This window comes from Anopheles stephensi, chromosome 2 (genome assembly GCF_013141755.1).
Source record: "Anopheles stephensi strain Indian chromosome 2, UCI_ANSTEP_V1.0, whole genome shotgun sequence".
Classification (NCBI taxonomy): Eukaryota; Metazoa; Arthropoda; class Insecta; order Diptera; family Culicidae; genus Anopheles; species Anopheles stephensi.
In genome coordinates, this window is record NC_050202.1 from 59438051 (window position 1) to 59464104 (window position 26054).

At 50.5% G+C, this 26054-nt stretch overlaps 1 protein-coding gene across 1 annotated transcript; it reads right to left on the reverse strand.

Annotated features, from left to right (window-relative positions):
- Positions 1-26: 26 nt before the first annotated feature.
- On the reverse strand, positions 27-25734 carry LOC118506426. The gene is made up of 2 exons (XM_036043526.1): positions 21847-25734; positions 27-2725 (listed from the first exon to the last, which is right to left on the reverse strand). Exons 1-2 carry the CDS (start codon positions 23756-23758, stop codon positions 1140-1142), a joined length of 3498 nt encoding a protein of 1165 aa, XP_035899419.1. The 5' UTR covers positions 23759-25734; the 3' UTR covers positions 27-1139.
- Between the last annotated feature and the right edge of the window lie 320 nt (positions 25735-26054).

Genomic DNA, 26054 nt, shown 5'->3' on the forward strand with positions numbered 1-26054 from the left:
GCATAGCAAAAATACGTCCCATTTTCTTTTCAGCAGGTCCATAAGAACCTTCACATCAGCTCAGGATTTATTTTGTAACATTACTTTGCGGTCTCACGGTTAAACGGCATTCCATTGATTGTTTCCATAGAGTTGGTGGTAATTTCAAAGAAATGTACCGAATATCGAGCTAATGCGTTTACATAAATATGTACACTCTCTCGTTCTGCGTTACGACGAAACTCTCGCATTAAAACACACCTAGAGTTAAAATTGTTCACAAATGAGCTTTCCACTCATGTGCGTGCACCATCGACACAGTTTTCCTCCTGGCACACTACAGTTGGCATCGTTTGAATTAGCTTGTTTATCAAACATCATCGATTGACTACTACCATATACATAGATCGCTTACATTCTTGACGTCTAGAATAATTTCTTCGTAATTGCTCTCAAAATAGGACACACATCCCCGTGTGTACCGTGTGTTTTTTCATACTTGTGCTTAACAAACATCTACCACGTAGTTAGCTATAGATATTTACATTAATTGAGTGGCCGCATTTCGTTGAACCGATCCTTCCTCTATTTGGTGCATGCCGTGTTCGATTTCCAGATCTCAATTCAGCTAACTTCAAACGGACAGCTTTCTTCTACCTCCATTGACTATCGCATCTACTCCCGCCAAATCATTTTGTCACTCATTCACGCATCGCACGAGAGGTCGTTTGGATAGGAATTTTTGGAAAGAGTAAGTCAAAACGAATCACGCAGAATTACAAATGAAGCTCCATATCCATTTGCGGGTTCTTTTGGTTCTACACACTATTTTAATATGTTGCTAGCGGTAATCTAAAGACATTTCGACAATCAAAACAAAGTAATACATTGGCGAAGGTTTAACGAAAAATTTAGATGATCGCTCCCAGATGTGCGCTGATGGCATGCTAAACTTTTCCCCTTTTACTTGTGCCTTGTGTCTACTTCTTTGTGACTGCCATTCGCTATTCTATGCTTACTCGCTTGACTATTTTGATGAAACTAAATGATATCTGGCACAGGTACGTTTACATATCAACCAACCCCATCGGTCCACAACTCTACCGCACTACGCGGAAACCCAATGGGAGGCAGGAACGCTTCGACACAGCACGCATCATTTATCCGCTGCCTCCGACAACTGCGGCCGGCGTAGCGGAACCACTGCCGGGTAAGATTTCCCCCGTTTCGCTCATCGCCCGATCTGCTTTGTTGCGAATGTCCTTGTGCCGTCGTAGGGTTCGGGCCGCCGGCAGCGGTATTCCCTGTCGGCGCAGAATTTCATAATCACGCGTGCCAATTTCGTTCTTGATATCGAGCGCCGAATTTATCATCTCCTGCGTCCATCGCTTCGGATTCTCGGGCAGCGTGTTCAGGAACTCAACGTGTGCCGGTGACAGTTTGGTCATATCGAACGTCGGTGTGTCCTTGTCGAATATGGAATGATGTTCGAACATGCTCATCGACGAATCTTCCCCACCGCCAGCCACACCACCACCGCTGCCGTTCAGATGATGGTCCAACTGTGTGGGATGCAAACCGGCTGCGGCTGCCGCCGTCATGGCCGCGGCAATGGCGGCCGCCGTTATCGCCGGATCGGCACCCTCGACCGGGGACATGTCACCGGCAATACTGTCGAACAGTGGATGCCGGGACGGATCTGCCTGTGTCAATCGGTTGTACAGTTCCAGCTGACGCTGTTGCTCCTGCTCCTGCTCTTGCTGCTGTTGCTCGCGCGCCTGCTGTTCCTCGAGCTCGCGGTTCCGCTGGTCTTCCTGCTCCTGAGCCGCCGACGCCGCCGACGCCGCCACCACCACCTCTACCGCTGCATCGTTTGCCTTACGGCGCTTTCGCTCACCGCCCGGTGCTCTTCGACCGTTCAGCCGTGACAGATCTTCCAGCCCATTATCCTGCTCGTAACGCGTCAACATAGCGAGCGTAGGAATGTTAAGAAACTCCTGCTTCCGTAGCGTTTCGTAGTTACCGCTACCAAGCTCGTTTTTCAGCTCCAGCGATCGCTGCAACTCGTAGTCCGAGAAGCCTTTCGTGTTCATGGTCAGCGTCTGTAGGAAACTTATCTGCGGCAGCGTCAGTATGCTCACATCGAAATGACCTCCGTCGGGATCGTGTTCCGGTTTGAGTAGCTCCTTATCTGTATCATTACCGAACGGAAACAGCACACCGGACCCATTGTCAACCGTGCCGGCCGGACCGGACTCCGCGCCTCCACCATACCGTGGCACCGTGCGCGATTGATTGGTGGGCGAGTCGTCCATTTCGTTGAGCTTACGCTTCCGACCCATCACGTCCACGCCGTCCGGTAGCTGGGCAGCGTGCCGGTACTTGCGAAGCGTCTTCACACTGGGCAGTGGCATACCATCCTTTCGGCGCAACGATTCATACTCCCGGCTACCAATGATGCGGCGAATGTCGTTACATGTTCGCAGCTCGTACGGGGTCCACTTCTTCCGGAAGCCTACCATCGATTTGAGGAACTCGATCTGTGCCTGAGACAGTGTTTGCTGCTGGTGCGGTTGCTGCCCTGGCTGACCGTAATGGTAGCCGGCGTCCTCTCCGTTCAGATGCATTCCACTAGCTTCCTCGTACCGGCTTTCTTCCAGCAGGGACGTCGGATCTTGGTAGCCATCCTCATCCTCATCGTCATCGTCGTCTGCATTATGCTGGTAGTAGTTTATATCGGGCGATGCTAGAAAGCAGAAGAGGAGGAAGAGAAAAAAAAGGTTAGAACACGTGATTTCGTCAGACAATATTATCAGATGTCGATATCAGGTATTTAGGTATCTTTGGGGCGTTTAGAATGAGGCGAAAACGGCGCTGGTCTTCATACGGCAGGACCGGGGTGAAAATCCCATCAGGACCGTTCTTCCGTAGCGAGAACTCCCAACTACGTTATATCATAAGCTCTAGTAAGCTTAGTAAAATGGCAGGCATATGACCTAATTAGAGGTCGTTAAGCCAAAGAAGAAGAAGAAAATTTAGGACGAAGAGCTATATAGATAGAACAGACACTAACTGATGTCTATGTATTAGCATAAGATGACCATCCATCCAGTTGACCACAGATGCAGATGCAAAACATTAACCTCGTCCCACTTCAAGTTCATTGAACAGGTTGACAAATAGAGTTGATATGACCTATTACATTATCATCAATTATATTAAAATATTATCATTAGTTTTTAAGTAGCGACCGCGAATTAAATTCAATTCCAGATTCAATACGAATATATTCATGTAACTACAACACGGTGCAATACTGATCGATGATGGATATCTATTTCTTGTCTTCATTTTGCAATGACCCGTACCCGGAGAGATTATAAGTGTACGAGCAAAAGCATGATTAATGTTTTATCGGTGTATTCGACATTGATAGACTGCGTACTTCATGGAAAATGTATTTAGGTAGCTGTAGCTATCTGTAGTTAAGACATTTTTTACGAAATTTTAAACTCGATACTAAAACTGCGTTCTAACCCTTGAGCACTACGATCAGAGTGTCGCATCGCCAAGACAGGGCTTTTGCGCCCATCAGAGGTGCTATGTTCTTGATCGTTTTTCACCGAAACCGGTTGCTACACGGAATAAATATTCTCGCCTGGTATCCTCGCCGGTACCCGATCGCCGGGAGGATTTGCATACGAAGCGCGTTGTGGATTGGCTGGAAGCTGTACATGTGTCACCTTCTTTTTTTTGGTTGGTCTTTTTGATTCGGCAAAGAGATGGGCGCACTTTCTGTGCTCGACCATCCCAGATTTTGGGGACACAACACCGCACCGAGCGAAGAAGATCGCGGATGCCTTTAGTGCCCCGTACGCTTGGCACAGGCTCTCGCGCGACCGATCTTGTGACACCACTCTTCACTTCATTCCTCCTTCGTCTCCCCGCCCTCCTCCCTTCATTCCTCTTCTTCTCGGTGTGATTTGGTCCCGTGTGGCAAAATCGAATGCCAATCAGCGCTAAATCGTATCGTATGGCACAAGGAGGCATCGACTCCGAGGAACCAAAGAAGCCCCAAAATTTACCCCACCAGCAGAGCAGATTGGCAGCCAGGGGAGGAGGTTATGGATAGGGAAGCGTCATGTCCCCTCCCCGAACCACACCATCCCTTCCGCTCCTTGGCTGTCTTCCTGCGTTCTGCGACTGACAAGATGGGTGACACAGTGCGCTGTGTGTGTTTGTTGCTGCCCGTTTCGGTCCCATCGACGACGCTCAGTCACCGCCGTCATCGGGGTCGCGTTCGGGTTCGGACTGAGCCGTGCGCGTTGGTGTGCGGTCGCGCAATGGGGGACACAACAGTGGGCCGGGTCGGCCGTGCGAGTGAAGGGCATTTCGTGCCGGGCCGCGGTCATCGCCGGTGGTGATGGTGGTGATGTAATCACGTACAAAACATCCACACGGACGGACCGACCGAACGGACGACGTCGGTGCAAAGTTAGCGAAGCGCGATAAGAAAACCAGCGACTCGGTGGTCGGCGGTCCCTGTTGCGGCTCGCATGGCCACGACCGACCACCGTCCTCACCCTCGGCTTCGATGCTACCTCATTTGATCGGTTTTTTTTTTTCAACCGTGCCTTTTTACCCTCAGACCAACAAACCGACCGAGGAATCGATCACAAGTAAGACCGGGCACACTTGCCTCATACAGAAAGTACATTGAAACATCCAACAGCCAAACTTTGCCAACCTTCGAGATCCCAAAAAGTATACTCCATTCTTTTTAACTTCTCTGTACGCAGCTAAAAGTGATTAGCCAGCCAGTAGCCATTATTCCAGCTTCAGATGTCCTCTCTCGAGCGTTCGGCGGCTCCGGACAACAGACAACCGCCCGTACCAACCACCGCAAGCAGATAAGCATCATCATTGGAACGGGAGTTTTATTTGAACCGCAATTTATGATAACATTGCTAAACTCGACGACACTGAAGCACCCGTTCCTGCCACCCTCTCCTCCCCACCCCCCTTCCTCCCCCTCTCCCTCCCTCACGATAGGAGAGCTCACGGCGAATTAGCCACCGATAACCGTGCAATGTCTCACCCTAATTTGAGCCTGTTGGGTGGGTGCTTACACCAACGTCAACGAGATCTTCACGACCTCACACAGCGAAAGAGAAACCCGCTCTTACGAACCTTGACAGTGTTCCGGTTCCATCAAGCGTACCGTCCGTCGCGTGGCTGACCTCAACACCGTGGGTCAAAAAATGGGTTCCTCCGGCAATACCCGGCCGAGGCTTGGACACTCCATGCTTCCGTGCTCAAGGTTGCCATGGTTGCCGGGGGTTTCCCACCAAACAGCTTAAAAACGGTCACAAAATTGGCTGACATTTGGAGGGACCCGAGACATCGCATACCTAACGCATCGACAAGATAGACGCGACCGAGCGGGGTAGATCTTGGTGCCACCAACGCTGGTAGTGTGGTGCAATACTACTGTGCCGTTCTCCGGTGACCGTCCACCTGAATGATTCGCTCCGTATGCGGCAAGGTCAGGACCTTTTCCAAAGGCCGGATGCGAACGGTATTGACCTCGGGCCCGCTCGCTAGCAGCCACCTCCTGCTTGGGATTATGCTACGATGCCACGGTTTGATAAACTCTAAGACACTTCACTCAGACCTTAAAGATATTCGGTGGCTGATTCCTTACTTCTTTCTTTATATTTTTTCTGTTCGCTGAAGCATAATGTGCTGGCCAAAAGCAACGCATGCTGACGATCAAAAACGGGTTTGTGGACAACGTGGCCGAAACAACCACACCGTGGGCCCACAAAAGTGACAGGTCGCACACTAAAAATAGCACCACGTTAACCACCAACGTTAACGTCAACCGTTCGCTGGTTTGCAGAATGGTTTGCCACATCCACGGACAAGCCAGCGACCGTGACGTTGGACAACGGGACGCTCTCACAGGCCTTAAGCTTCTTCCTCTTCTTTCATGGTTTGATATGGTAGCGCTTTTTAGACTCGTGTGAACGACTATGTCTCTAGTAGCAAGTCAAGCAAGTCCTTAAAACTTGGCCAACCAATCTGTGTCTCGGTCCTTGCCGATACCTGGTCGTATTGGGACTTGATCCCTCATTGAGCCTCAGATTGCTAGGCCGTTACAAACCAGTTACAATAGTTTACTAAGGCGTGGCCGAACTCTAGCGGTAGTGGTAAAATCAATCCCAAAGTCCCAATTTTTTGCCACCCAGTGTTCACTTCCCCCGAGTAGATACATTTTAAACTCAATGACCTGTTTAATCTCGATCCCACCGGTACCCATCCAGCGTAACTGCTCTAAAAGCGGTTTGGAGCGAAAAATGGACGGTCGCGGTTTTTTTTTTATTACACAAGACTGAAAAAAAGGTTCAAAATACTGCCCAAAAACCAGTCAGGTGCCTGTGTGTGACCATGATGAACACCACCAATACCGCTCGGAGGCGACAGATCGAAGGAGCCTTCCGTTGCCCCTGGTATTCACATCCACACACACACACACCGCATGGCACATGGGGGCCCGCAGCATGGCAAAGGCCAAACCCGACCACTAAAAGCCGACCCCTTCCCGCCGGCCTCCTTACCGTCCCTGTGTGTGGCGGTTCAAGCGCGCGCCACCATATACCGGATGCGCGCGCGAGTACGCACGCGGAGAACGACGGCAAAGAATCTGCAGCCTGTCTATTGGTAAGAAGAGGACAAGGCTCGCGACCAATATCGCTGCGACCACATGCGGCCGGGTGCGTGAGCGAGCCAACCCAAATACGCGGGGTACGACGAGCGTGAGAGATCGTCGGAAGAACAGGCCGCAAAGAAAAGGGATCGAACGATCGACGTGGTGGTGTGTGCCGGGGGGCGCAATGGGTGGTGAAGACGAGCACAGCAGAAGGCAGCAAAAAAAAATCATACACAGCAGCAGCTGCGTCAGCATTCAGCGTCAGACGCACCCCGGACCATCGGCCACTTGTGCACGCCGTGGACGAGGCGTTCAAGCGCGGCACAAGGAAGTCCGAAGGGTGGAGGGCCGGAATGATCGAGCAGCGCGGAAGTGAAGTGAAGCGAGAAGCGAGCAGCTTCGTTTGCGGCCACAAACGCAACCGGGGCGACATCAACTGAGTCACGCTTTTGGGCTGGGCTCGGTGGTCAGTGAGTCGACTTCCACATCGCTCTTGTTAAAGGCGCAACTTACGGTAGAGATGTTCTGAAGCGCAACTCAACCGAAAACTGGCCATACTGGGGCAGTATGTGGGGAGGTCGACAACGAACAAAAAAAAACCGTCACCAGGTGCCTCTGCTCTCACACACGCATATGTCCGCGGCAGCAGCGACCAAAACCCATCAGTAATCGCTAACCGGGGCTCTGGCCCGACATGTTCGACGCAATAGGCCGTTGGGACGCGGCGCAACTGCAACGAACGGGCCACATGCGCGAGAGCGAGAAAAAGGCCCGTTTGAGCCAAACACTGGCCCGCCACCGACAAAGGGAACGCACGCGAACGAACGAAAAAAAAAACACACACATATTCCGTTCAGTCGGGCCAGTTCCACCTCCGTGAATCGGGTGTAGACAGCGCAACACACTCGTACACACTTGCGCGAGCGCTCGCGCACAGCACAACCAGTGGCCTCGAGTGCGATCCCCCGTAAGAGCCCACCACCCTATATCAACGGACACGAGGCACGCGGGATCGCCGATCTCGCGATGACGCGATGACAAGAAGCGAACGAAGCACGGCTGCTGGCCATGCTGGTCCTTCAGCAGTCGACACCGCCGGCCAGCTGCGTGCCGGTTGTGTCTGGAGTTCGGGAAGCAGCTGACACACAACAGAACGCCCCGTGCGTGTCTCGTCGACGGGGACACACAGTCGCGCCGGTGCGCTAGTGTGTGCGACGGTGGCCATGTACATACCGCCATGCATATATCGCGCATGTGGCCACCTTCAACGGCCCCGCATGTGGTACAAACACACACACACACGCAGGTAGACAGACTAACTCACGCGTTTCAAAAATAAAAGAGAGATCAGGGCCATTTGGGGCCATATGCGGGAGCTTTTTTTCGATCGGCAGGCCACCGATTACACGCGTCTTCTACGTAAGCTTCCCGTGAGAGTACTGTCCCTTGCTGTCCTATAAACGCCATCGCCATGAAAATCTCGTTCGAAAAAGGTAGTATTGAAATCTTGGAATAATTCATGAAGTTTGTGACACATCTCACAGGACATGCCGTGCTATATAGGACGCATCAGAGAAGACTAAGTCCCAGCACGGGAGAACCTAGCAGCGTTACTCAACGATCACGACGTCACCGTTCCATCCATTATCGTCACCTCGGCTAAGCCAGGCCAGCGATCATTTCCCATTCCCCATCTGATGCACGTGCCGTGTGATCAACTGATGACGAAAATCATAATACGTATTTACCAATGTACAGCGCCGTTTTCCTACGCCATCATTAATGGTGATCGATGTGACGTTACAGGTATAATCCCCAGCTGTCACAATACGAATGAACGCTGCTACGGATCGTTCACGTGTTCATTTCCACCGTGGCTCTCTAATTATCACGGCACACGAAAAAAAGCAGTGTTCCAGCAGTGCATACTGAAGGGCCCCGCTATTGTTGAGCAGAGATGGAAGATCCGCCGGGGATGTTTTCCCATTTTCCATCGCGCCTTATGTTGATTAAATAAACATAGGATATTAATAACTACAGAAGAAACTGTGTAGTTCAAGTGAGCGAAGAGCTTGAGGAAGGAAAAAATCAATTGCTATGCATGTTTTTGTTCATTTTGTCTTCTTCAAGTCTGTTTTTTTAATGCTACGACGTATTCAATTCACTTGAGGCAATCTCGAGACTTCACACGACAATACCCGGAAACAAGTCCCATCTAAACCTCCTCTAAACGCTATCCAAGGCGAAGGACTGTCTTAAGCCAAGGAAAACAAGAAATGGCAGGTCGTTACGTTTCGAAGTTGTAGAGCCAAAAAAGAAGAGTTCTACTTCATTCCCTTTAAGGACTAACAGTTGGCTATCTAAAACGTATTGCATAGATCCAAACAATGCAATACGATGTAAGGCTCAATACTCAAAAGTCAGATGCTCAGAGCAGTAACCAGAATAGAGAATATCCTTCAAAATGGAAAATTCTAGCCTCGACAAACCATCACAATGGTCTTTGCCGACAAGCTTCAATTATTCAACTGCTCACAAGCTGCTTGGTGCAACAAAACCAGTTTTATCAGTTTTTGATTATGACCATCCCATGCCCAGAGTTAACGAGGAAATTGCAGGTATCGCACCTATCGCTTATCGTCTCCACTTCCCACAGGTACTTTGCTCCAACAGTTCGAAAACTGTTTGTGCTACAATGATTTAGCCGTAGCATCCGATTCCACTAAAGAACAAATTAATCGAAACCGCAGCCAAATTCACGCACACGGAAGCAGTCACCAACTCAGCCGAACTGTGGCAATGGTGGCAAGCGACGGAGTGAGGGTAAGCATGTTGATGAGCAGAGTGCATTCAATTAACCTGCTCCGTCACATATGCACCAACCAATCGTTGCACACATTTAGGCAGCAAAGTACCCGGCCGTGATCAAGATATCGGTCATACAGCTCCAGTCTCACTCTCTCTCTCTCTCTCTGTCTATTGTACCCTAGGTCCCGCAAAAACTAGGGAACCCCGTCCGGAACTCCGGTCCGGAACCGGGGAGAGATTAAAAAAATAGGGAAATACCAACTACCAACCCCTTTGTGACCATATCCAGGGGACGCTCATCAATTTTGTGTTCCAATTGCACACGCACAAACGCGTGCGCCCACGCACATAAATGTGCACACATACATACACATTTACCTCACGCCTCCCCCCCCCCCCCCCCCCCCTGCTGTTGTCCATTCAAAATGGCCAGCAAATACAAATAAGCAATCAAATTTCAAATTCCACCTTTTCGCGAGAACCATATTTGCAAATGTGGCCCGTGGGGGATGGAGCTGCCGGTGGAGTGATTCTACAGGATAACCCAGCTGAAAGGGGGGTGGTGGTGGTGGAGATGAAAAGGAAGAAGGGGGGGGGGGGGGAAGGAGGAATTTTCCTATATACTGTCACGCACACCCAGCCAGCGGGCGAGGGCATTTACCTGTTCCCGTGGGTCGGTGGGTGGAAACACATCGAGTGGGTGGTTTATATAACCCCAAAACCTCCCAACCCGGTCCCGCACCTTGGCCAATCCCTAGAGCAATATGATTTCTATATACGTTTTTCCCAACCCATGCACACCACCCCCCCCCCCGCCCCCTCTTTTGGCGATAGTATTGGTGAACAATGCTGCACCATCAGCATCCTCATCTTGTTTCAAATATTGTCACCATAATAACGAGATACCGTCACCATCATCAACGGCGCGATTTGTGCAGCAGCAGCTCCTAATGAGCCCTTGCCTCATGCCCTGTTGGCAGGCGAGGTGGCTCACGAAACATAATTGACAGTCCGCTTATTACACCATTAACACTACACCGCCACGAGCGCACACTACGCATTGCACAAATACATTAACGGCATTAACGTGCAAATGTGCAACGAGCCGCGCATCCTTACGCTCCCCTGCATATGTGTGAAGTTCGAAGACTCTACCCCCCCAATCCCCTCTCATCTGTTCGTCTTTAAGAACAAAGCACAAAGCCGGAGACAACTTTTCGGGTAACTTGATACGTTACAAAGGGGAAACCTTAGGGTTCGCAGCAGAGAATCTGGGAGGATCTCATCTTGGACGATTCTAATAGTTCTAATGATTATAGAGTATCGCTCATCTACTGATCTTTTGCTCTGTCGATTAACCGGAGGATCGTCAAGCAGATCCCATCAGTCCTTGCCACCGCAACTCCTGAGAAACATGCCTCTTTCCAGCAACCAATTATTGCTGCCGGTTCAAGCTTCTTTAACAACCGAGGAACGAGCGCATAGCTGTCTCAAGCATCAAGAAAAGGGATGGCCAATGCGAAGATTACAGCACGGTGCAATGGTGGCCCTCTGCGCTTCATGGCCACGGCAACAAGATGGTCGAGCAGGGCACACAGCTTCTCCAAACTTCCCACACGCTCTATACGTGTAGTTGTGTGCTTCATATACCCCCCAAACACACACAAACACACGGTGTGTGCTCCCACTCGCACTGTGCAACCAACGACGGATAGCTTCCTGCCGCGCGACAGGGTAGCGACAGATGGCATTGCGGCCACGGTCTCGTGTCCCTCGAGCGTACCAACAAACCCCGCCGAAAGGTAAGGTAACGGAAAACGGCAGAAAGACAGACAAAAGGCGAGAGCGCGACAGCACACGGACACGCAAAATGTGGCCGACACACGGTGCCTGCCGCACGGTTTTCGCATCGCACAGGGGATGGTGTGCCGTGTGGCCGCCGCAGCTCACAGTTGCCATGGCCAGCGAGCGAGTAACCGATCCGCTCGTTTATATCCCAACTCTAACTGGTTGTACACAGTTTGAGCGTTTTTTGGAGATGAAGAAGTGGAGTAATTTTTGGTTTCATTTAAGCACATCTGATAGGTGACGCAAGAGCGAGTATCCTTGAGGCAATGCCAACTATCCTGAAATGCAACTTCAACTATCCCGAAAGACAAAGCAGTGAACTTCCTTTTAAAACGATTCGTCTAATTATCAAAATAAAATATTTGGTGGAACCAAGGAAGCATTAGAAGATCTTTCTTCGACAAAATTTAATGATCTGAGAGTCTGCTGACGTAAGTCTGCCTTCCTCGAACGTCTTCCTAAAATCGCCACATCTTGACAGGACTAAAACCGGAATTCGAGAGGTTTGGGCTGGCGTGGCATCGCCGCTTTTCGACACAGAAAAAGAAGCCATAGTCGGTAAAACAGCTCAGAATGAACCACTCTCCATCTCCTCCGATGCGCACGCCACACCACACCAAATCTTAAGGGACCGGATGGGAAAGCACGACCAGCCACAGGCCACCGTACCGCCGCTCCTCCATCTCTCAACGCTCTGGTTGGCTGTGTGTTGGTGAATTGATGGCAGCAAACGCACACCCGTAACCGTATGCCCTGCTACTGTCAGGTGCGGGCCCCTGTGAACGTTGTTCCACCGTCCCGTACTAATACCAATACGAAAGAAACCAACGCGACCCTCTTCTGCGACCTTTTCCGGATGCTGGCCAGGGCCCTGGATCCTGCGCCATACACTTCTCGCTGCACAGCAGCAACACACCCGGCGACCGTGTCCGCACCACCACCACTGCCCGCTCTCAGTATCTTCATGGAAGAAAAAGGTAATCTTCCTCCGCTTTCTCCTGCCGCACACAGTCGCGTCGCACGTCGCATATCCTTACCAGTGTGGCAACGGTCCCCTTGTTGTACAAAGTTTTCCAACACCCGGCATACCTTCCCCATCGAAAAACCTTCTCCTACCGAAAAACCCACACACACACACACACAGACAAACGAACCCAAAACGAGGACAACGAAACCCATCGGGCTCGTAATAGGCGAGGGAGTCGGTGGATTGGGACGGGAAGCGAGCAATACGCGTTCCACCGGTTCCTCCGCTCAGGGATGAAGTTGGCCCCGAGTCCGAGTGGGAAGAAACAAAAAATGGGATAGAAAACCCCTTATTCCCTGCTTCCCCCTTCCCAACTGCCACCTCCTGCTTCTTCTGTGTAAGTGCGTCGTGGGCCCGTGGTACACATCATGGGCTCCGGCCCGAAGGTCGACGGTGTGTCCACCGGCGCGACGACACGCTCGGCCTTCCCTCGCAAGGCGCACGAGGGCGAGAGTAAACGCACACAAAGAACCCGCCGAGGAAAAAAAAAGGCCAAAGGGATCTTGGGTTTCCTGGCCACACAGACACCGGTGGGTGGACGAAGGGGCGGACGAAAACCAATCGATACTGCCGATGGTCCCGGGGCTGGCAACAAAATGGCCGTCCCCTTTTTGGAAACGGTCGGGCCATCTTTACCACCCTCGTGGAGCAGCAGGGCTAAGAAAACGGCCACCGATAGCACATCTTGGTGTAGCAACGAAACAAAAACATGAAGTATTAACTAAGAGTTTCGCAAGAATTGATTCCTGAAGATTATAGAACGTATCTAAGCACCAAACAAAAACAAGCTCTCTACGAAGGAAATAAAAAGAAATATTTTGTGTGCAATACTTCAAGCACTCTGGAGCATCTTCCGCTCATTTTTCTTTTCTCTTTCTCAACGAAATTCTACGACACATCATCTGAAGAACGACTCATCAGAACGATTAGAATGATCCGACTTTCTGTCCCGCATACCGAGTCGTTCTTTCTCCTCGGATAATTATCACCTGATTTCAAGGATAATTATGTAAAGCCTACAACAAGAATCCTTGTCAAAAATGGGCAAAGAACAAGAATTCCTACCCAAACAGTGGTGGCGTACAGTGTTCCAAGTTGTCCTGGGAGATAAATACAACGGCCCACCGGGGGAGAGAACATCCCTGTGCGTGTGTATGTGTGTGTGTGGCAAGAATTACGATGGCCCAAGACCTCCTAACGTCCCTGAAGCATCAAAAGCCTCCTGCCCTTCCACCTTCCCACACGCGGCCTAGGACTGCTGTACGGTTCGTTTCCACCCACTGCTCGGTGACTCGGCGCTTGCTGCCAGCTTTTTCACTGCCGCAATCTCCCCAATATTCCTACAGCCGTTTCCACCTTTCCACCCAACCCTGCCTGCGAGTTCCTGCGGCCGCTGTCGATGGTATTTTATCGATTTTCTCGGTGGCTTTCCACCGTAGCCCTGTCAACGGTGCGTCCCTCCCCCCGGCACACACCTCGAGCGATCGCTAGGATTTCGGGACGTAAACCGGGACGAAGCTCAACGTGGCGCACCAGTTTTTCGTGGCCTCCACCAAAACCGTAACAGGGCCTTGCTCGGTACACGAGGGGTTGCTGTTGGTGTTGGTGTGCCGTCCCTGTGGCAAGCACGAGAAGAGCGTGGCAAGCAGCATCAGGACTAACTTCATCTACCTGCCCTTGGCACGGTGTACGGTGGAGGAGTCATAGGCACACACACACACAGCCCAACACCTACCCCGGGTGGCTCCAAATAATCCTGGGGCGAAAGCTTCGAAGGGGCGCAAACCATCATCAAACACACAGCTTCCCCCCAAAAATCCCGGCGTTGGCCAACATGGTCGGACACAAAATGGCGCACACAGATGTCGATGAAGGCATAGGGAAAATGTTTGCGTTTTTTTTTGTGCTCTCTCTCTCTCGACCCTTTAGAAAATGGAAAACTACATTTTTCCATGAAAATTGAATAAAGTGAAAATGTGACCCATTCACATGCTCGTCGACACACACACACACACATGCGGATTGATGTTTGATGGGAGCCATTTTTTATTTGTTTTGTTTTTACATTAAAATACTTCCCTTTCAGATGGGTGAGCGGCTCGCTGCTAATAAAAGCCATCGAGTCGAGAGAGCTTTCAAGCACACACAAAAAAGTAGTAAACCATTTTGCACAATCTGGTACTATGGAGCGGGGAATAAAATAATAAGCACACTAAATTCTATATGCTGTAACAGCATTTTCTTTTTTGCATCCTCCCCCCACTGGTACACTGGCACAACACTGACAGATTGACAGAAAAATAATTAAAATACATCAAAAAGCCCCATGCGGCAAAACAACCATATAGGAAACATTATCCGCTTACGCGTTCGAAGCGCGCGAATAGATATTTTCATTACTATAGGCGACGATTTTTCCCATGCCCCATTTTGCTTCTTCTTCTTTTTTTGGTTTACTTATATATTTTCCATTACAGACGCTTTATTTTCCATTACAGGCCTGCAGGGAAACTTTTGCACCGGTCGCCTGATTTTCACACACACGCACATTTTCATTTAAGCGAAAAAAAAATCGAGAATGCAAATCCGGTCGACCCGTGCGGGATTGGGATGAAAATTTCATTGGATAATCGAACGCCTACCAATGGCCTTCAGCCTCCCACCCCCTCCCGCCCTTCAGTGAATCCAGCTTGATGGATACAAAGCCGATGGCTGTAATTTCAGACCGAATATACTGGAGGCCATTCGAATACTTCACATGCGCGGGCCTACCCGAATAATTATAACCCGGGACAAACCGAACAGCAACCGTTAGAGGCTGTGAAGAGGAAGCCGAAGGAGAGTCGGGGGGAGCTTTGTGGTCCAGCGAATGAATTGATAGTGGAGCGATATTGGCGATGAAAGTACACGATGGGAAAGTGGATAAAATGTTATCCTAAAATCTGCCCGTTTTTTTGTTTTTTTTGGTTCTCGGCCTAGAACACACGATATATCTCGATGCATTGAAATCGTATATTCACATCAAAAAACGGTCACCAGATAAATCAGGGGACTCTCTCATTAATTTTCACAAAAACCTCCCTGCCGGATGGATGATTGCTGCCCGGAGTGAGTGTTCCTGCTGTGGGTGTTTCTGTGAAATGAACATAAAATACATACGCACTAAACTAATAAAGAACAACCGAACGAGTAGAGCATTACTATTGATGCGCTCTATATGCAACATGCACACAGACACACACACGGTTACGGTTTTAGTGTTTGCAAGCCACAAATTGGGACGGTTTTTTATCCGGCCCGCGGAAAACCATACACCACTAATGGACAAAAGGAACCTCCCGAGTTAAGCCCGCTGGGGGTGGTGTACAGCCTGTGGGGGGGGGGGGGGGAGGGAGGAAAGCATCCTGCACCATCCATGCACTAGGCAACTTTTTTGTTTCGATCCACCTTTGAATCTCCATTTGAGATTTTTGATTCCGGCGTTTGCACATAGCAACGCGCACTACACATTAACGTACCGATTGATCGACTGTCGAGTGAAAAGAGTTAAAAAAAAAACAACTCCACCTCACAAAGCAAAAAGCTCCGGAAAATGCAACACATAGTGAGAGGCTGTGTGTCGTCCTGAGGGTTGAGTGCACCAACGCATAAAAATCGGTGGCCCCAACAACTACTCGTGGACTACGAGTACAAGGGGGTAATTATTTAACCCCGTGGCCGGGAGATGCCGGGCCCGAAACGGATGTTTCCAAACCAGCTCGGAAAACTATTTTGTGGACAGCAACGCACAACAGTGTGAGTGTGCAGGTTTTCTTTTCTGTTGTATTTATCCGGATCAAAATTTACCTATCGAACAAATCATTCAAAATAGGGAAATAAAATAACATCGAACAAAGCGAGATTGTAAACCACTCTGATATGCTCCATATGTACTGGAGGGGGGGGGGGGGGTGTTGAGTTTATATAACACGGGAGGGAAAAATTAAAACATGATATACAAAAGCGATGAAATATGTTTTTTCCCATAGCAACAACAGTATTTTATTCGTGTGCATGGAAGCGTTTGGAATGTATGGCAGCTGGTTTTAAAATAGAAATCACAGCCCGATGATCTATCCATTTTCAGAATGATCCCTATAACTGAGAAAAAAAAAGTACCAGAAGCAATTAATATTCTGTTAATTTACAATGTACCGATTTCATTTTAATAACACCACAATAATCAACAAAGAACTTATTAAAAATTCTACATGTTTTCCATACGTGTGCGAGCTTATAACCAGAAACCATATAATCGACCCACGAACTCACATCATTCTTCTGCGCAACAGATGGTGGTAGAACTCAATTAAACAAAGGCTAAAGTGATTCCCGTACCATTGACAGTACAAGCAACGAACCCAAACCACAAAAAACGCACGTATACGTTTGAAAGGGAAAAATTGGCTTTGGGAAGTGGAAAATCGAACAGAGCTCTACAATGTGAGTAAGAACTTCTCTTCAGATTAGCGTAAAGTATAATAAATTTATAAAAATTACAATTCTTCGACTTTGTATTACGTCCAGAAAGTATCTAGTCAAGTATAATGTATCTACTTTTATCCTGGAAGATGTAGGACCTGTAGGTAGACTAGGTAGAAGAATCCAGAAACGGCAAGCCTTGAGGTTGTAGAGCCAAAGAAGAAGTTCCTTGGACGTCTCTCGGGCATGCTCTGTGTTTTTGTTTGTTTATAGAGCTTTATTAGATTACCATAGAAGCAATTCCCACACGACAGGACCTGGTCTCGAATCCCGCCAAGAGCGTCACTCCGTACCCAGGACTATCTGTCCATCTATTAGTTTAGAAAGCCTGTACTAGGATCTAATTGCAGAGTGAACACAAGGAAAGAGCCTTGGATGTCTCTCAGTAATGAAGGTCCATTTCAAAATTCGCTATTGGTCAAGAACTTATTGAAGAAGAAAAAGATGCTTTTTTCAATTAATATAAATTAGTACCCATTTTCTCATATTATAAAAAGGTAGGGTAATGTTGGGACACCTACACACAGTGCTAATGTAAACTATACATTTAAAAAAAACACTTCTTCCGGTAGAACATTTTCATCACTATATTTACAATCAACCAGTAAACGTATCACCCATCTTTCTGTTACAGATCGCTTCATCCAAGAAGCAACTGATCAACCAACCATTGGACACATCATTAAAACTTCTATCCAACGATTCCTTAGGCCTCTTACACACCCATCTACTCTGGATTCTAGGCTTGTCGGTACAAACTTTCACACACAAACAACACACCTACCTTCACACCAGCAGCAATGCGAAAAATTTGAGCCTCAACTAAAAGCAAAAATTTTGTTTCTCGAGAAAAAAAAGTCAAGCCAAAAAAACTGCGTATCCAAAATTCTACCAACGACCCAAGACACGGTCGGAAACGACCGAAGGGCCTAGCAACCGGCGGAGGCGGACACGACGTACAGCAGCAACAAAAAAAAAACGCTGCTCCGTGCAGGTTACGGTGTTGGTATAAAATCAGCTTCAACCTGATACCGGTACGCGGCCGGCCAGCCAAGAAGATGGGCACACAGATGGGCAACCCAAAAACTCAGAGATGGCCGCACGAAGTAAGCCAAAGGTGGCAGGAAAGAAAGCGAACGCACGAACCACCATACCCCACACGAAACAGAGCGAGAAAGTGAGAGAGCTTTGTTCATGCCAGCCACCAGAAAAGGGCCCGCGAGGACGAGTGGGTGTTGAGCGTGTGTGTGAGTGTGTGCGCGCGGGGACGATGCTCCTTGGTGCGTTCCTTTTCACTTCCACATCTCTGTAACATAATCCTCACCGAGATGAGAATGAGAGAAACAGCGATACACGCGCGGAGAAATGGTGTAGGGATGCGGAACGCAGGGACGATGATGAGATCCCTTTTTCTCTCTTCTTGTCCTCCACTGCCAACGTCACCGCCCGGGCTAGTGGCCGGGCACGGTACCGGGTAGCATAAAAACCAGCCCACGAAGAGAATCGACCGTTGAGAGCGGTTGGCAAAAAAGGGGCCCCGGTACACCCCGTTTTTGGGCCAAAGGGAGCGTAGTGCTCTGAGAGGGACCGGTTACACGACCGCACCATGTCGACGACCGGGGCACATGGCACGGCACACAGGCTACGGATATCCTTCGGTCGTCCGCGTACGGACAGCGGGAGAAGAAAGGGGAAGGAATGGCATGGAAGGAACAGGACAGACGGCATCGAAGTGATGTGCGAGCGAGAGGCCACGTGGACGGCACACCATGGGCGCGGATGGCCACGGGCAACGGCACGAACATCGACGTCACTCCGGTGCTGTGTCCCTCGTTCGCATGGCAAGACAGGCACAACGAAACCTTCTACCACTTGCGCCGGGTGAGCTGAAATTAATGGAAGAGAATAACGAGAGGGAAACAAAATCCAAACACACTCACAGAACTGTAGCGTGCAAGGGTAGTTTGGCCAGGATAGTGGGTTGTTTGGGGTACCCGTGGCTGCCAAGCGTGGGGAGGCATACCGATGGCAAGAAATCGTGGCCATATTCACTTGCCATGCCTCTCAGCCGTTTGGAGAACGCCTCAGCAGGGTCCTTCATCGAAGGCTGCAGGAAGAGACCTGGACCAACAAGAACTTTGGAAGGTAATGTTTTGCTGTGTGGGCCCTCACATATACACAAATATTCCTTTGGTAGAAAATTAATTAGGAAAGAAACAAATGCAGACAGGCCGAGAGTCAGCTGGACGCTTCATTTCCAGCAACAAAATAAGCAATAAAGCGGCATCTCTGCTTTACAGACACGATAGCTCCTCCAGGATTAAGTGGTGATCCCACTCTGTCATTATTTGAAGTATTAAACGGTTCTAATTTAGTGCAACAGCTTCATCTTTCACATTGCTGGAAGGTTGCTCGAATCCAAAAATTCTTAAGAAAGTGGATAATTATTGATACTAGAAAACAGAGTACATTAGACGGTGACTGTAAAGTCGTGCGAAACAAAGAATTTACAGCACAAAAGGCAGCTTCCTCAGATCTCATTTTCTTGTTGGATAAGGAGATTTCTTCTAGCCCGCCCTCCGGTCCGTAATAGTTGACTCTGTTACGAACGATTATTTTCCGCAAAAAAAAAGTTTTCCTCTCTACTTTCCTAGCTCGTCGTAGAGGTCGATCCTCGCCATTTTCTGAGTTAATTTTTTTAAGGGAAGAAGGACAGCAGACTCTCCCGATCTCTTCGTTTTCCCAAAAGCACGTCATGGTGAAACAAATTCTTATTCCACTGGCCGGAATGCAACGGGAAAAAGCGGCACTGTAGAGAAAAGTGGCGCAATCGGTTAGGGATCGCCATCCCGTGTCGGGTTCGGATCCGGTCGGTTAAAAAGGGGGATTTCAGCTACACGGGGTGCGGCGAAGGACTCGAACGGGGTGGAGTGAATTTAATAAAAACGCTCCCGCCCGGAATGGAATGAAACGAGACCGGTACCCATCCATTGCGTGCCGCTGCCGCCCAGCACGAACCAAGGTAGAAGGGTGGGCGGTAATGAAACAGGAAGGGACAAAAAGGTTCACCCATTGGCCAGGATACCATCTTTCCCAAGCGCTATGGATTTTTTTACCTTCGATCGGTCCCACAACTTTTGTGGACACACACACACACACACTCGCACAAAAAAGTCACAAAAAAAAAGAAGGCCAAACCCACGCCGAGCGAATGGTTTCCCGTGCCGAATGTGTCCCAACGAGGTTGCTGCTGCCAACGTTTTCCCGAACCTTTTTCCCTGCTCCCACTTTTGTCCTCACCTTCTCCCACTCGCCCCTCTCGCCCCGCAAAGGGAAGTAAACCCCTTGACAACGGCAAGCACCTTCGCCAGTGCCATACCCGGCCATGGACAAAGCGAAGGCAAAAGTTCTCTTCAAACAATCTCGCCCAACACTGCCAACGCCGACACTCCCAACCGATTCGCCGGAACGCCGGACGGTGGCGCAGGGGACCCAGGGTGACCGAGTTACAAGCTGGGCCACACAAACACTCACAGCACGGTCCCGGAGCTGTACACACTATCGAGTGACTCTGGGCTGCTCGATAACCCCATGACCGGAGCTTCACGCTTGACGGGGACCTTTTCCGATGTTCACCATCGGAAATTCGTCCCCGCTGGAGTGCAGCAGTGGGACAGGCGTAGCCATGGCATAGGACACGCGCACTGCGTCCCCCATACACCACCGCGCGCGCAAACACTCACACACACAGACAAAGAAATACACTTTGAGAGGCAATGTCCGCCCGAACCCGGGCACAGGGAAAGCAGGGGACACATCTCGAAATAGCTGACATGTTCGAGAAACACTGATTCTAGCACAAACAGGGCGGCAAATTCCCCGTGAGCGCCCTTCATCCGTCAGTGGACAGCGCGCGTGTGGAAGAATCGCGATCCCTTCGGGGTCTATTTCCAACCGGAAAGTCTTCCAGGTCAATGTATATCGCTCCCTCCGACAGGTTCGCGCGCGCCAATGTCCTGGAGGGGGCGGAAATTCAAACAGCCCACGTCACCCGAGAGACACAGGATGCTCCGCTGGATATTCGGAACAGCCGAGCACCCGATTGCCTTGTTTTTACGCACCGTCCCCGTCGTCCTCCAACCGACCGGGACGGCAAACTCATGTTCGTCCAAGAACGGTAGACCATTCGATTAAATTCCTGCTCCAGAACTATCCCAGCTATACAGCAGCAGCAGCAGCATGATGGACCAGTTTTACAAGCGTCGCCTACGGTGTGTAGCTGTTCTTCAGCAGTTCTGCCACGGGAATCTGCTGCTGCCTCGTTCCGGGAATCGTGTTCTGAGAAAATCAATACTTTACACCCGAGCCAAGCGCCGTGCACTGCCAGTTGCTGCTGCGTGACCGGCGTACCCTCCAAATGTGCCGGCTGTGCTTTGTGCCATGGGAAACATACCCACGGCAGCACCAATCCAACCCTTCACACACTACCACTACTACTGCGGACGATTCGCAACAGCCCCGAGAACCGTGAACCGAGAACAGAACACATACAGAACTGCAACGAAGGGTGACTTGAGGTTTCCGTACAACTTTTCCTCTCCTTTCGGGGAGCATCATCATCGCCCTGAACAATCTCAAGACATCGTCTTGAAACAAAATTCGCTTCCAACACACCCCGGGCCGTATTCGGTAAAGTAAGGCCCCCGACAAAACGTGAGGGAGGTGAAATAAAGGAGAAAATCCTTGAACAACGTAACCTGATGTCAAGATACAATTCGAGGCGAGCTGTGTTAACAACTTGATAAGAGCGTTCCGAGAACTGGGTTAAAAATGTCCTTCCAAAGATACAAAACTTTTGAGTAAACCTAATCGCCAAAGTACCTAAAGATCTTCCTCAATTAAAGGTGGACAAAGGTATCAAACTACAGTAAACTATTTCATCTCCACTTACCGGTAAAACTGACGGGATCCTGCTCTGTCTTAATCTCCTGCAGCTGGGAATTGTACGGCGGATGTCGTCTCTGCTCGTTCCGATTGTAATCAACCGCTCGGCCGGTACCGCCACCACCATTCGACTTCGCCAGCTTCTTCCTCCCTGCCGATTGTTCCAACCGGCGCTGTAGCACACCGTCCGTCCGCACAACCATTCCGTCCTCGTCCACCACCACCCCCTCCTCATCTTCATACTCTTCCTCTTCTGGCACGTCGTCCACCTCTATCGTTGTAGTGGTGGGGGCGATTTTCGTGACCGTGCCGGAATTAGCGAGGGCACCCGATGCAGCCGATCCCCCACCAGACTTGCGCAGCGACTCCAGATACCGGGTAATGGTACGCAAGCTAGGTAGCAGCAGCTCACCGTCCTTGATCAGCGATTTGTACGCCTGGATGCCCATAGCTGTCTTAATTTTCATCGCTGCCTGTATCATCGGTTCGCGCCATTTCCGGTTACGGTCCTCGTCCGTGGTACCGATCGTCAGTGGATGTGGGGACGCATTGCCTACGGTGTGCCCACCGGGCGGTACCGCACCCCCACCTGTCATGTTGCCCAACCGTACCGACATGCGTTTCAGCTTGCGCTTGGTCGCGTGCAGTTCCTTGCGCGTTACGTCGTACTTGGACCGTACCTCGGCTAGCTGCCGCTGACAGCTCTGCAGATCGGCCGTCAACCGAGCCGAATCCGGTCGCTCCAGTACCGGTGCCACGATGGACACCTTCCCCACCACCGGCCGCGATACATCTGGCAACGGTGGGGGTGGTGGAGGCGGTGGAAGTAACATCGATTCAGCAGCACGGTTTACTTCCTCGCTACCATTAGCTGCCCGGTCCACATCGATGGAAGCATTTTTGACCGGAGAGGTTGACTGTGCCGGTGAGAATGTCCTCGTTTGCTCTTCCCGGTCTAACGTTTCGGTCGAAATGGGTTGCTGCTCTTCCGGCCGGGAAATTCCTGTCTCCTTCACGTCTGCCACGTTCGAGTCACCCGTCTGAGGAGATTGTGACCTGGCTGGCCACTGCTTCTCGTCCATCCCGCCCGCATCCACTTCAGTCTTCGCAGGTTCTTCCTCTTCTTCTTGGTTCGCCGGTTCCAATTTCACCTTTTTCGCCGAACTGGCTCCCTCGCTATCACTGCTACTGCCGCTGCTGTTGCTGCTGCCACCACTACTGCTATTACGGCCTTCTGCGCTGGTACTGTTTCCGTTACTACTGCTACTGGTACTACTGTTGCTACTGCTTCTACTGCGCCTACTATGGTCAGTCTGCGAGCGTTTTCTGCTTTCGCCTTTCGGCTCGGCAGCTGCGCCTGCTACCTTTGGTTCACTGTTTACGGCACCCTTTGCATCGACGACAGCACTATCCACAACACCACCATCATCATCACGATCATCACCATCATCGTCGACTTGCTGCTGCTGTGGCTCCGTCTTCATGGTTACCGGTGGCGTAGGTGCCTTTGTTTTTACCTCCTCTTTTTGCGTCAACTTTTCCTCCACCGTGACCTCTTCCATCTTCACCGATTCTTCTGACTCCTCTACTGCCGGCGCGGCCTCAGGGGTTGCCCTATCGCTTTCCTGCGGGGATGATTCGTCCTCCTGCTCGTCTGGTTCAATTTTCGGTGCGGATTCGTCGACTTCTTGCTTGAGTGTTGGTTTTTCTTCATCTTTCTCATCACCTGCTGCTTCCGCTGACTCACAGGTAGTAGTTGGTGGTGGAGGTGTGCAAGACGTTTTGGCTGCGCCCTTGTCGGTGGTGTCCTCTGTTGTGTCCGCTGCCGGTTCAGCCGTGACTCGCGGAGAATCTCTTCCACCATCACATTTCGGCGACTCTTCCGGTTCTGAAAGCGGCGCTTGCTTTGATTCTGCCATGATGTGTATGTTACAAACGCTTTTCGTGAACGTAATTCTACACGCTAGGTGGCAATGTTCGTCTGCTGGCAGTGGCAGTGGTAGTCAGTTTCTTCCGACCGTATTCCTTCAGTTTAGGAGCACACACCTTGTGAATACTTGTGCACGCAAGATGGGGGAGATTTCACTTTCACTCCGCTTCACCCCGCTTATAAACTCCCGAGCACCGAACGGCCGATGAAGTCTGCGGCCGAGCTGAATGTTCTCGATGTCCTCCACCCGGGGCGTTGTGTTTTTGGAGAGGAACGCTGTACTGCGGAGGATGCTGCTGGAGCTGGAGTTGTTGTTGGTGTTGTTCGGTGGCCGTCGTTTTTCGTTTTGCTTTTTATCCACCTTCTCTCTTCAGGTCGGGAACGGGCAATTCTCCGGTACCTACTGGCGGCGATGGGGCTCGGCGATAAATAATTCGTCCGCCATTGCCCGTCGTCTCCGTCACGATGGCACCCAGTCGTATGACCGGATGGACCGGGAGCGCGCGCGGAAGGCACGCAACGGTTGCGACGGAGCGACGTCACACACCAGCAGCGACGTCCCGCGTGCTGTCGACCCGTTTTTCCCGTGAGCGAGATAAACGCGGGCGGGCACCAGCGTGTCGCGACGCACACACAGGCTTAGCGACCGGCACAGATGGACGGCACACAGGGCATGCAGCGGGACGGCGGCCAGTAGCGAGCGGGTGCGTTGGACGCGACCGACACGATACGCGACGACCACAGGGCCCGAAAACCGACCACCACGACCACGACAACGACGACCGATGACGCCGATGGCCTCGGCGCGAGAGCGGTACACGGCGAGTGTGCGGTACACGGCGAGGCACGAAACCGAAGGCCACGCGGCGCACCCTCGACCACTCCTCCTCCTCCTTCTTCTCCTTCTCCACCCCCCTCCGCTTGTGCCTGTCCGTCCGCTGTGAAACGGTTGTGCACGTCCGTTCCCCTCCGGTACGCTTTGGCGTTGCCTCGCTGCTATCTCTCGTTCTCGCTCGCGCTCGTTCAGATGGGATTTCTCACGCCAAGCACCCTGGGCGCCGCAAGCTCGCTGCTCGCATCTGAACCGGCTGTGCGGCTGACGGCCGTTCTGTGTGAGTGTTTGTGTGCGTGGAGGGACCCCTTTCCGTCGCTAAGCCGCACACAGACACACACCTTACCCAAACGTGGCCACAAGCACGGAACGGAATTACGCCGCGACGGACGGCCAACCAGTGCCGTCAGGCAAAAAAAAACCAGGGGGAAAATGACACCCAAGGCGAGGCGAGAGAAGAAACAGAAGAACTTGCCCGTCACACCAGCAAGTTGGCCACCGTCATCACGAAACTGAACAGCGCACTGGTGCTCTAATCTGTCCCCGTTGGTCGCAACCTTAAACCTTCGAGAACGGGAACCACTACGCTGGTTCTGGTTGTCTGTCACGCGATTTTCTTTTTATCATACGGGGGTTCGGAAAATGCACCACCGACACCCCACACTCTTAGTGCATTTGGCTTAATTTACACCTTGTCGGTGCCCTTGTTTCAGGACACTTTCACTCACACGTGCACATACACCACACACACACAGCTCGAGATTCTCGGCACGGAATTTTCAAAAGAAGCTACTCCTTTTCACACACTACACAAAATCACAAAAAAAACCGAAACGCTCTGCACGTGGTTGGGAACCGTTTTGCGGGTCTCTGTTTCCGTTCGACACACCTCGTTCGTTCGAAATTGTGGCGTTTCCTCCACAACTAAACACTAGCCCATTTCGGCCCGATTTTTCTCGATGCTTTCTAGTGTGACACTTTTTCTTTGCATCTCCAATAAGAGCATGCCGAATATTCCTTTTTTCTTTGAAACGGTAGAAAAGCCACTCTCGCGTTACTAATTCCCCAAATGCGGAGCGTTCCGCTACGTCCGACCGCTTCGAGAACCTTTTGTAAACAACATTGTTATTAAGCGCACCGTCGGTATCATAACCCTTCTGAAGGCCCTACTACACGTAGCAAAAGTTGACTGAAGCACATCAACTTTAGTTTCATTAAATGGTGAAAATTATATTTACTATTCTCTTTGGGTAAAGAAAAACATTCGAATTGGATGAATATTAATTTTATAATTTACTGTATCAATTTCACATACTTTACACGACATAAAAATATATTTATGAACGAAACAAAGTAAAATCATATAAAAAAGGCATAAAATTTACAGTTCGTATTGGCAACGGTGTACACAGGCATTGATGTTTGCAGCGAAGCTTGTCAAACTTCGGAAAAC

Bases quoted from the DNA above. Each gene is read 5' to 3' on its own strand.
- LOC118506426 (XM_036043526.1), bottom strand. From the start codon at position 23,758: ATGGCAGAATCAAAGCAAGCGCCGCTTTCAGAACCGGAAGAGTCGCCG. The intron at 2,726-21,846 runs GTAAGTGGAGAT...TCTGCTTTCTAG, and splicing joins GGATCCCGTCAGTTTTACCG to CATCGCCCGATATAAACTAC.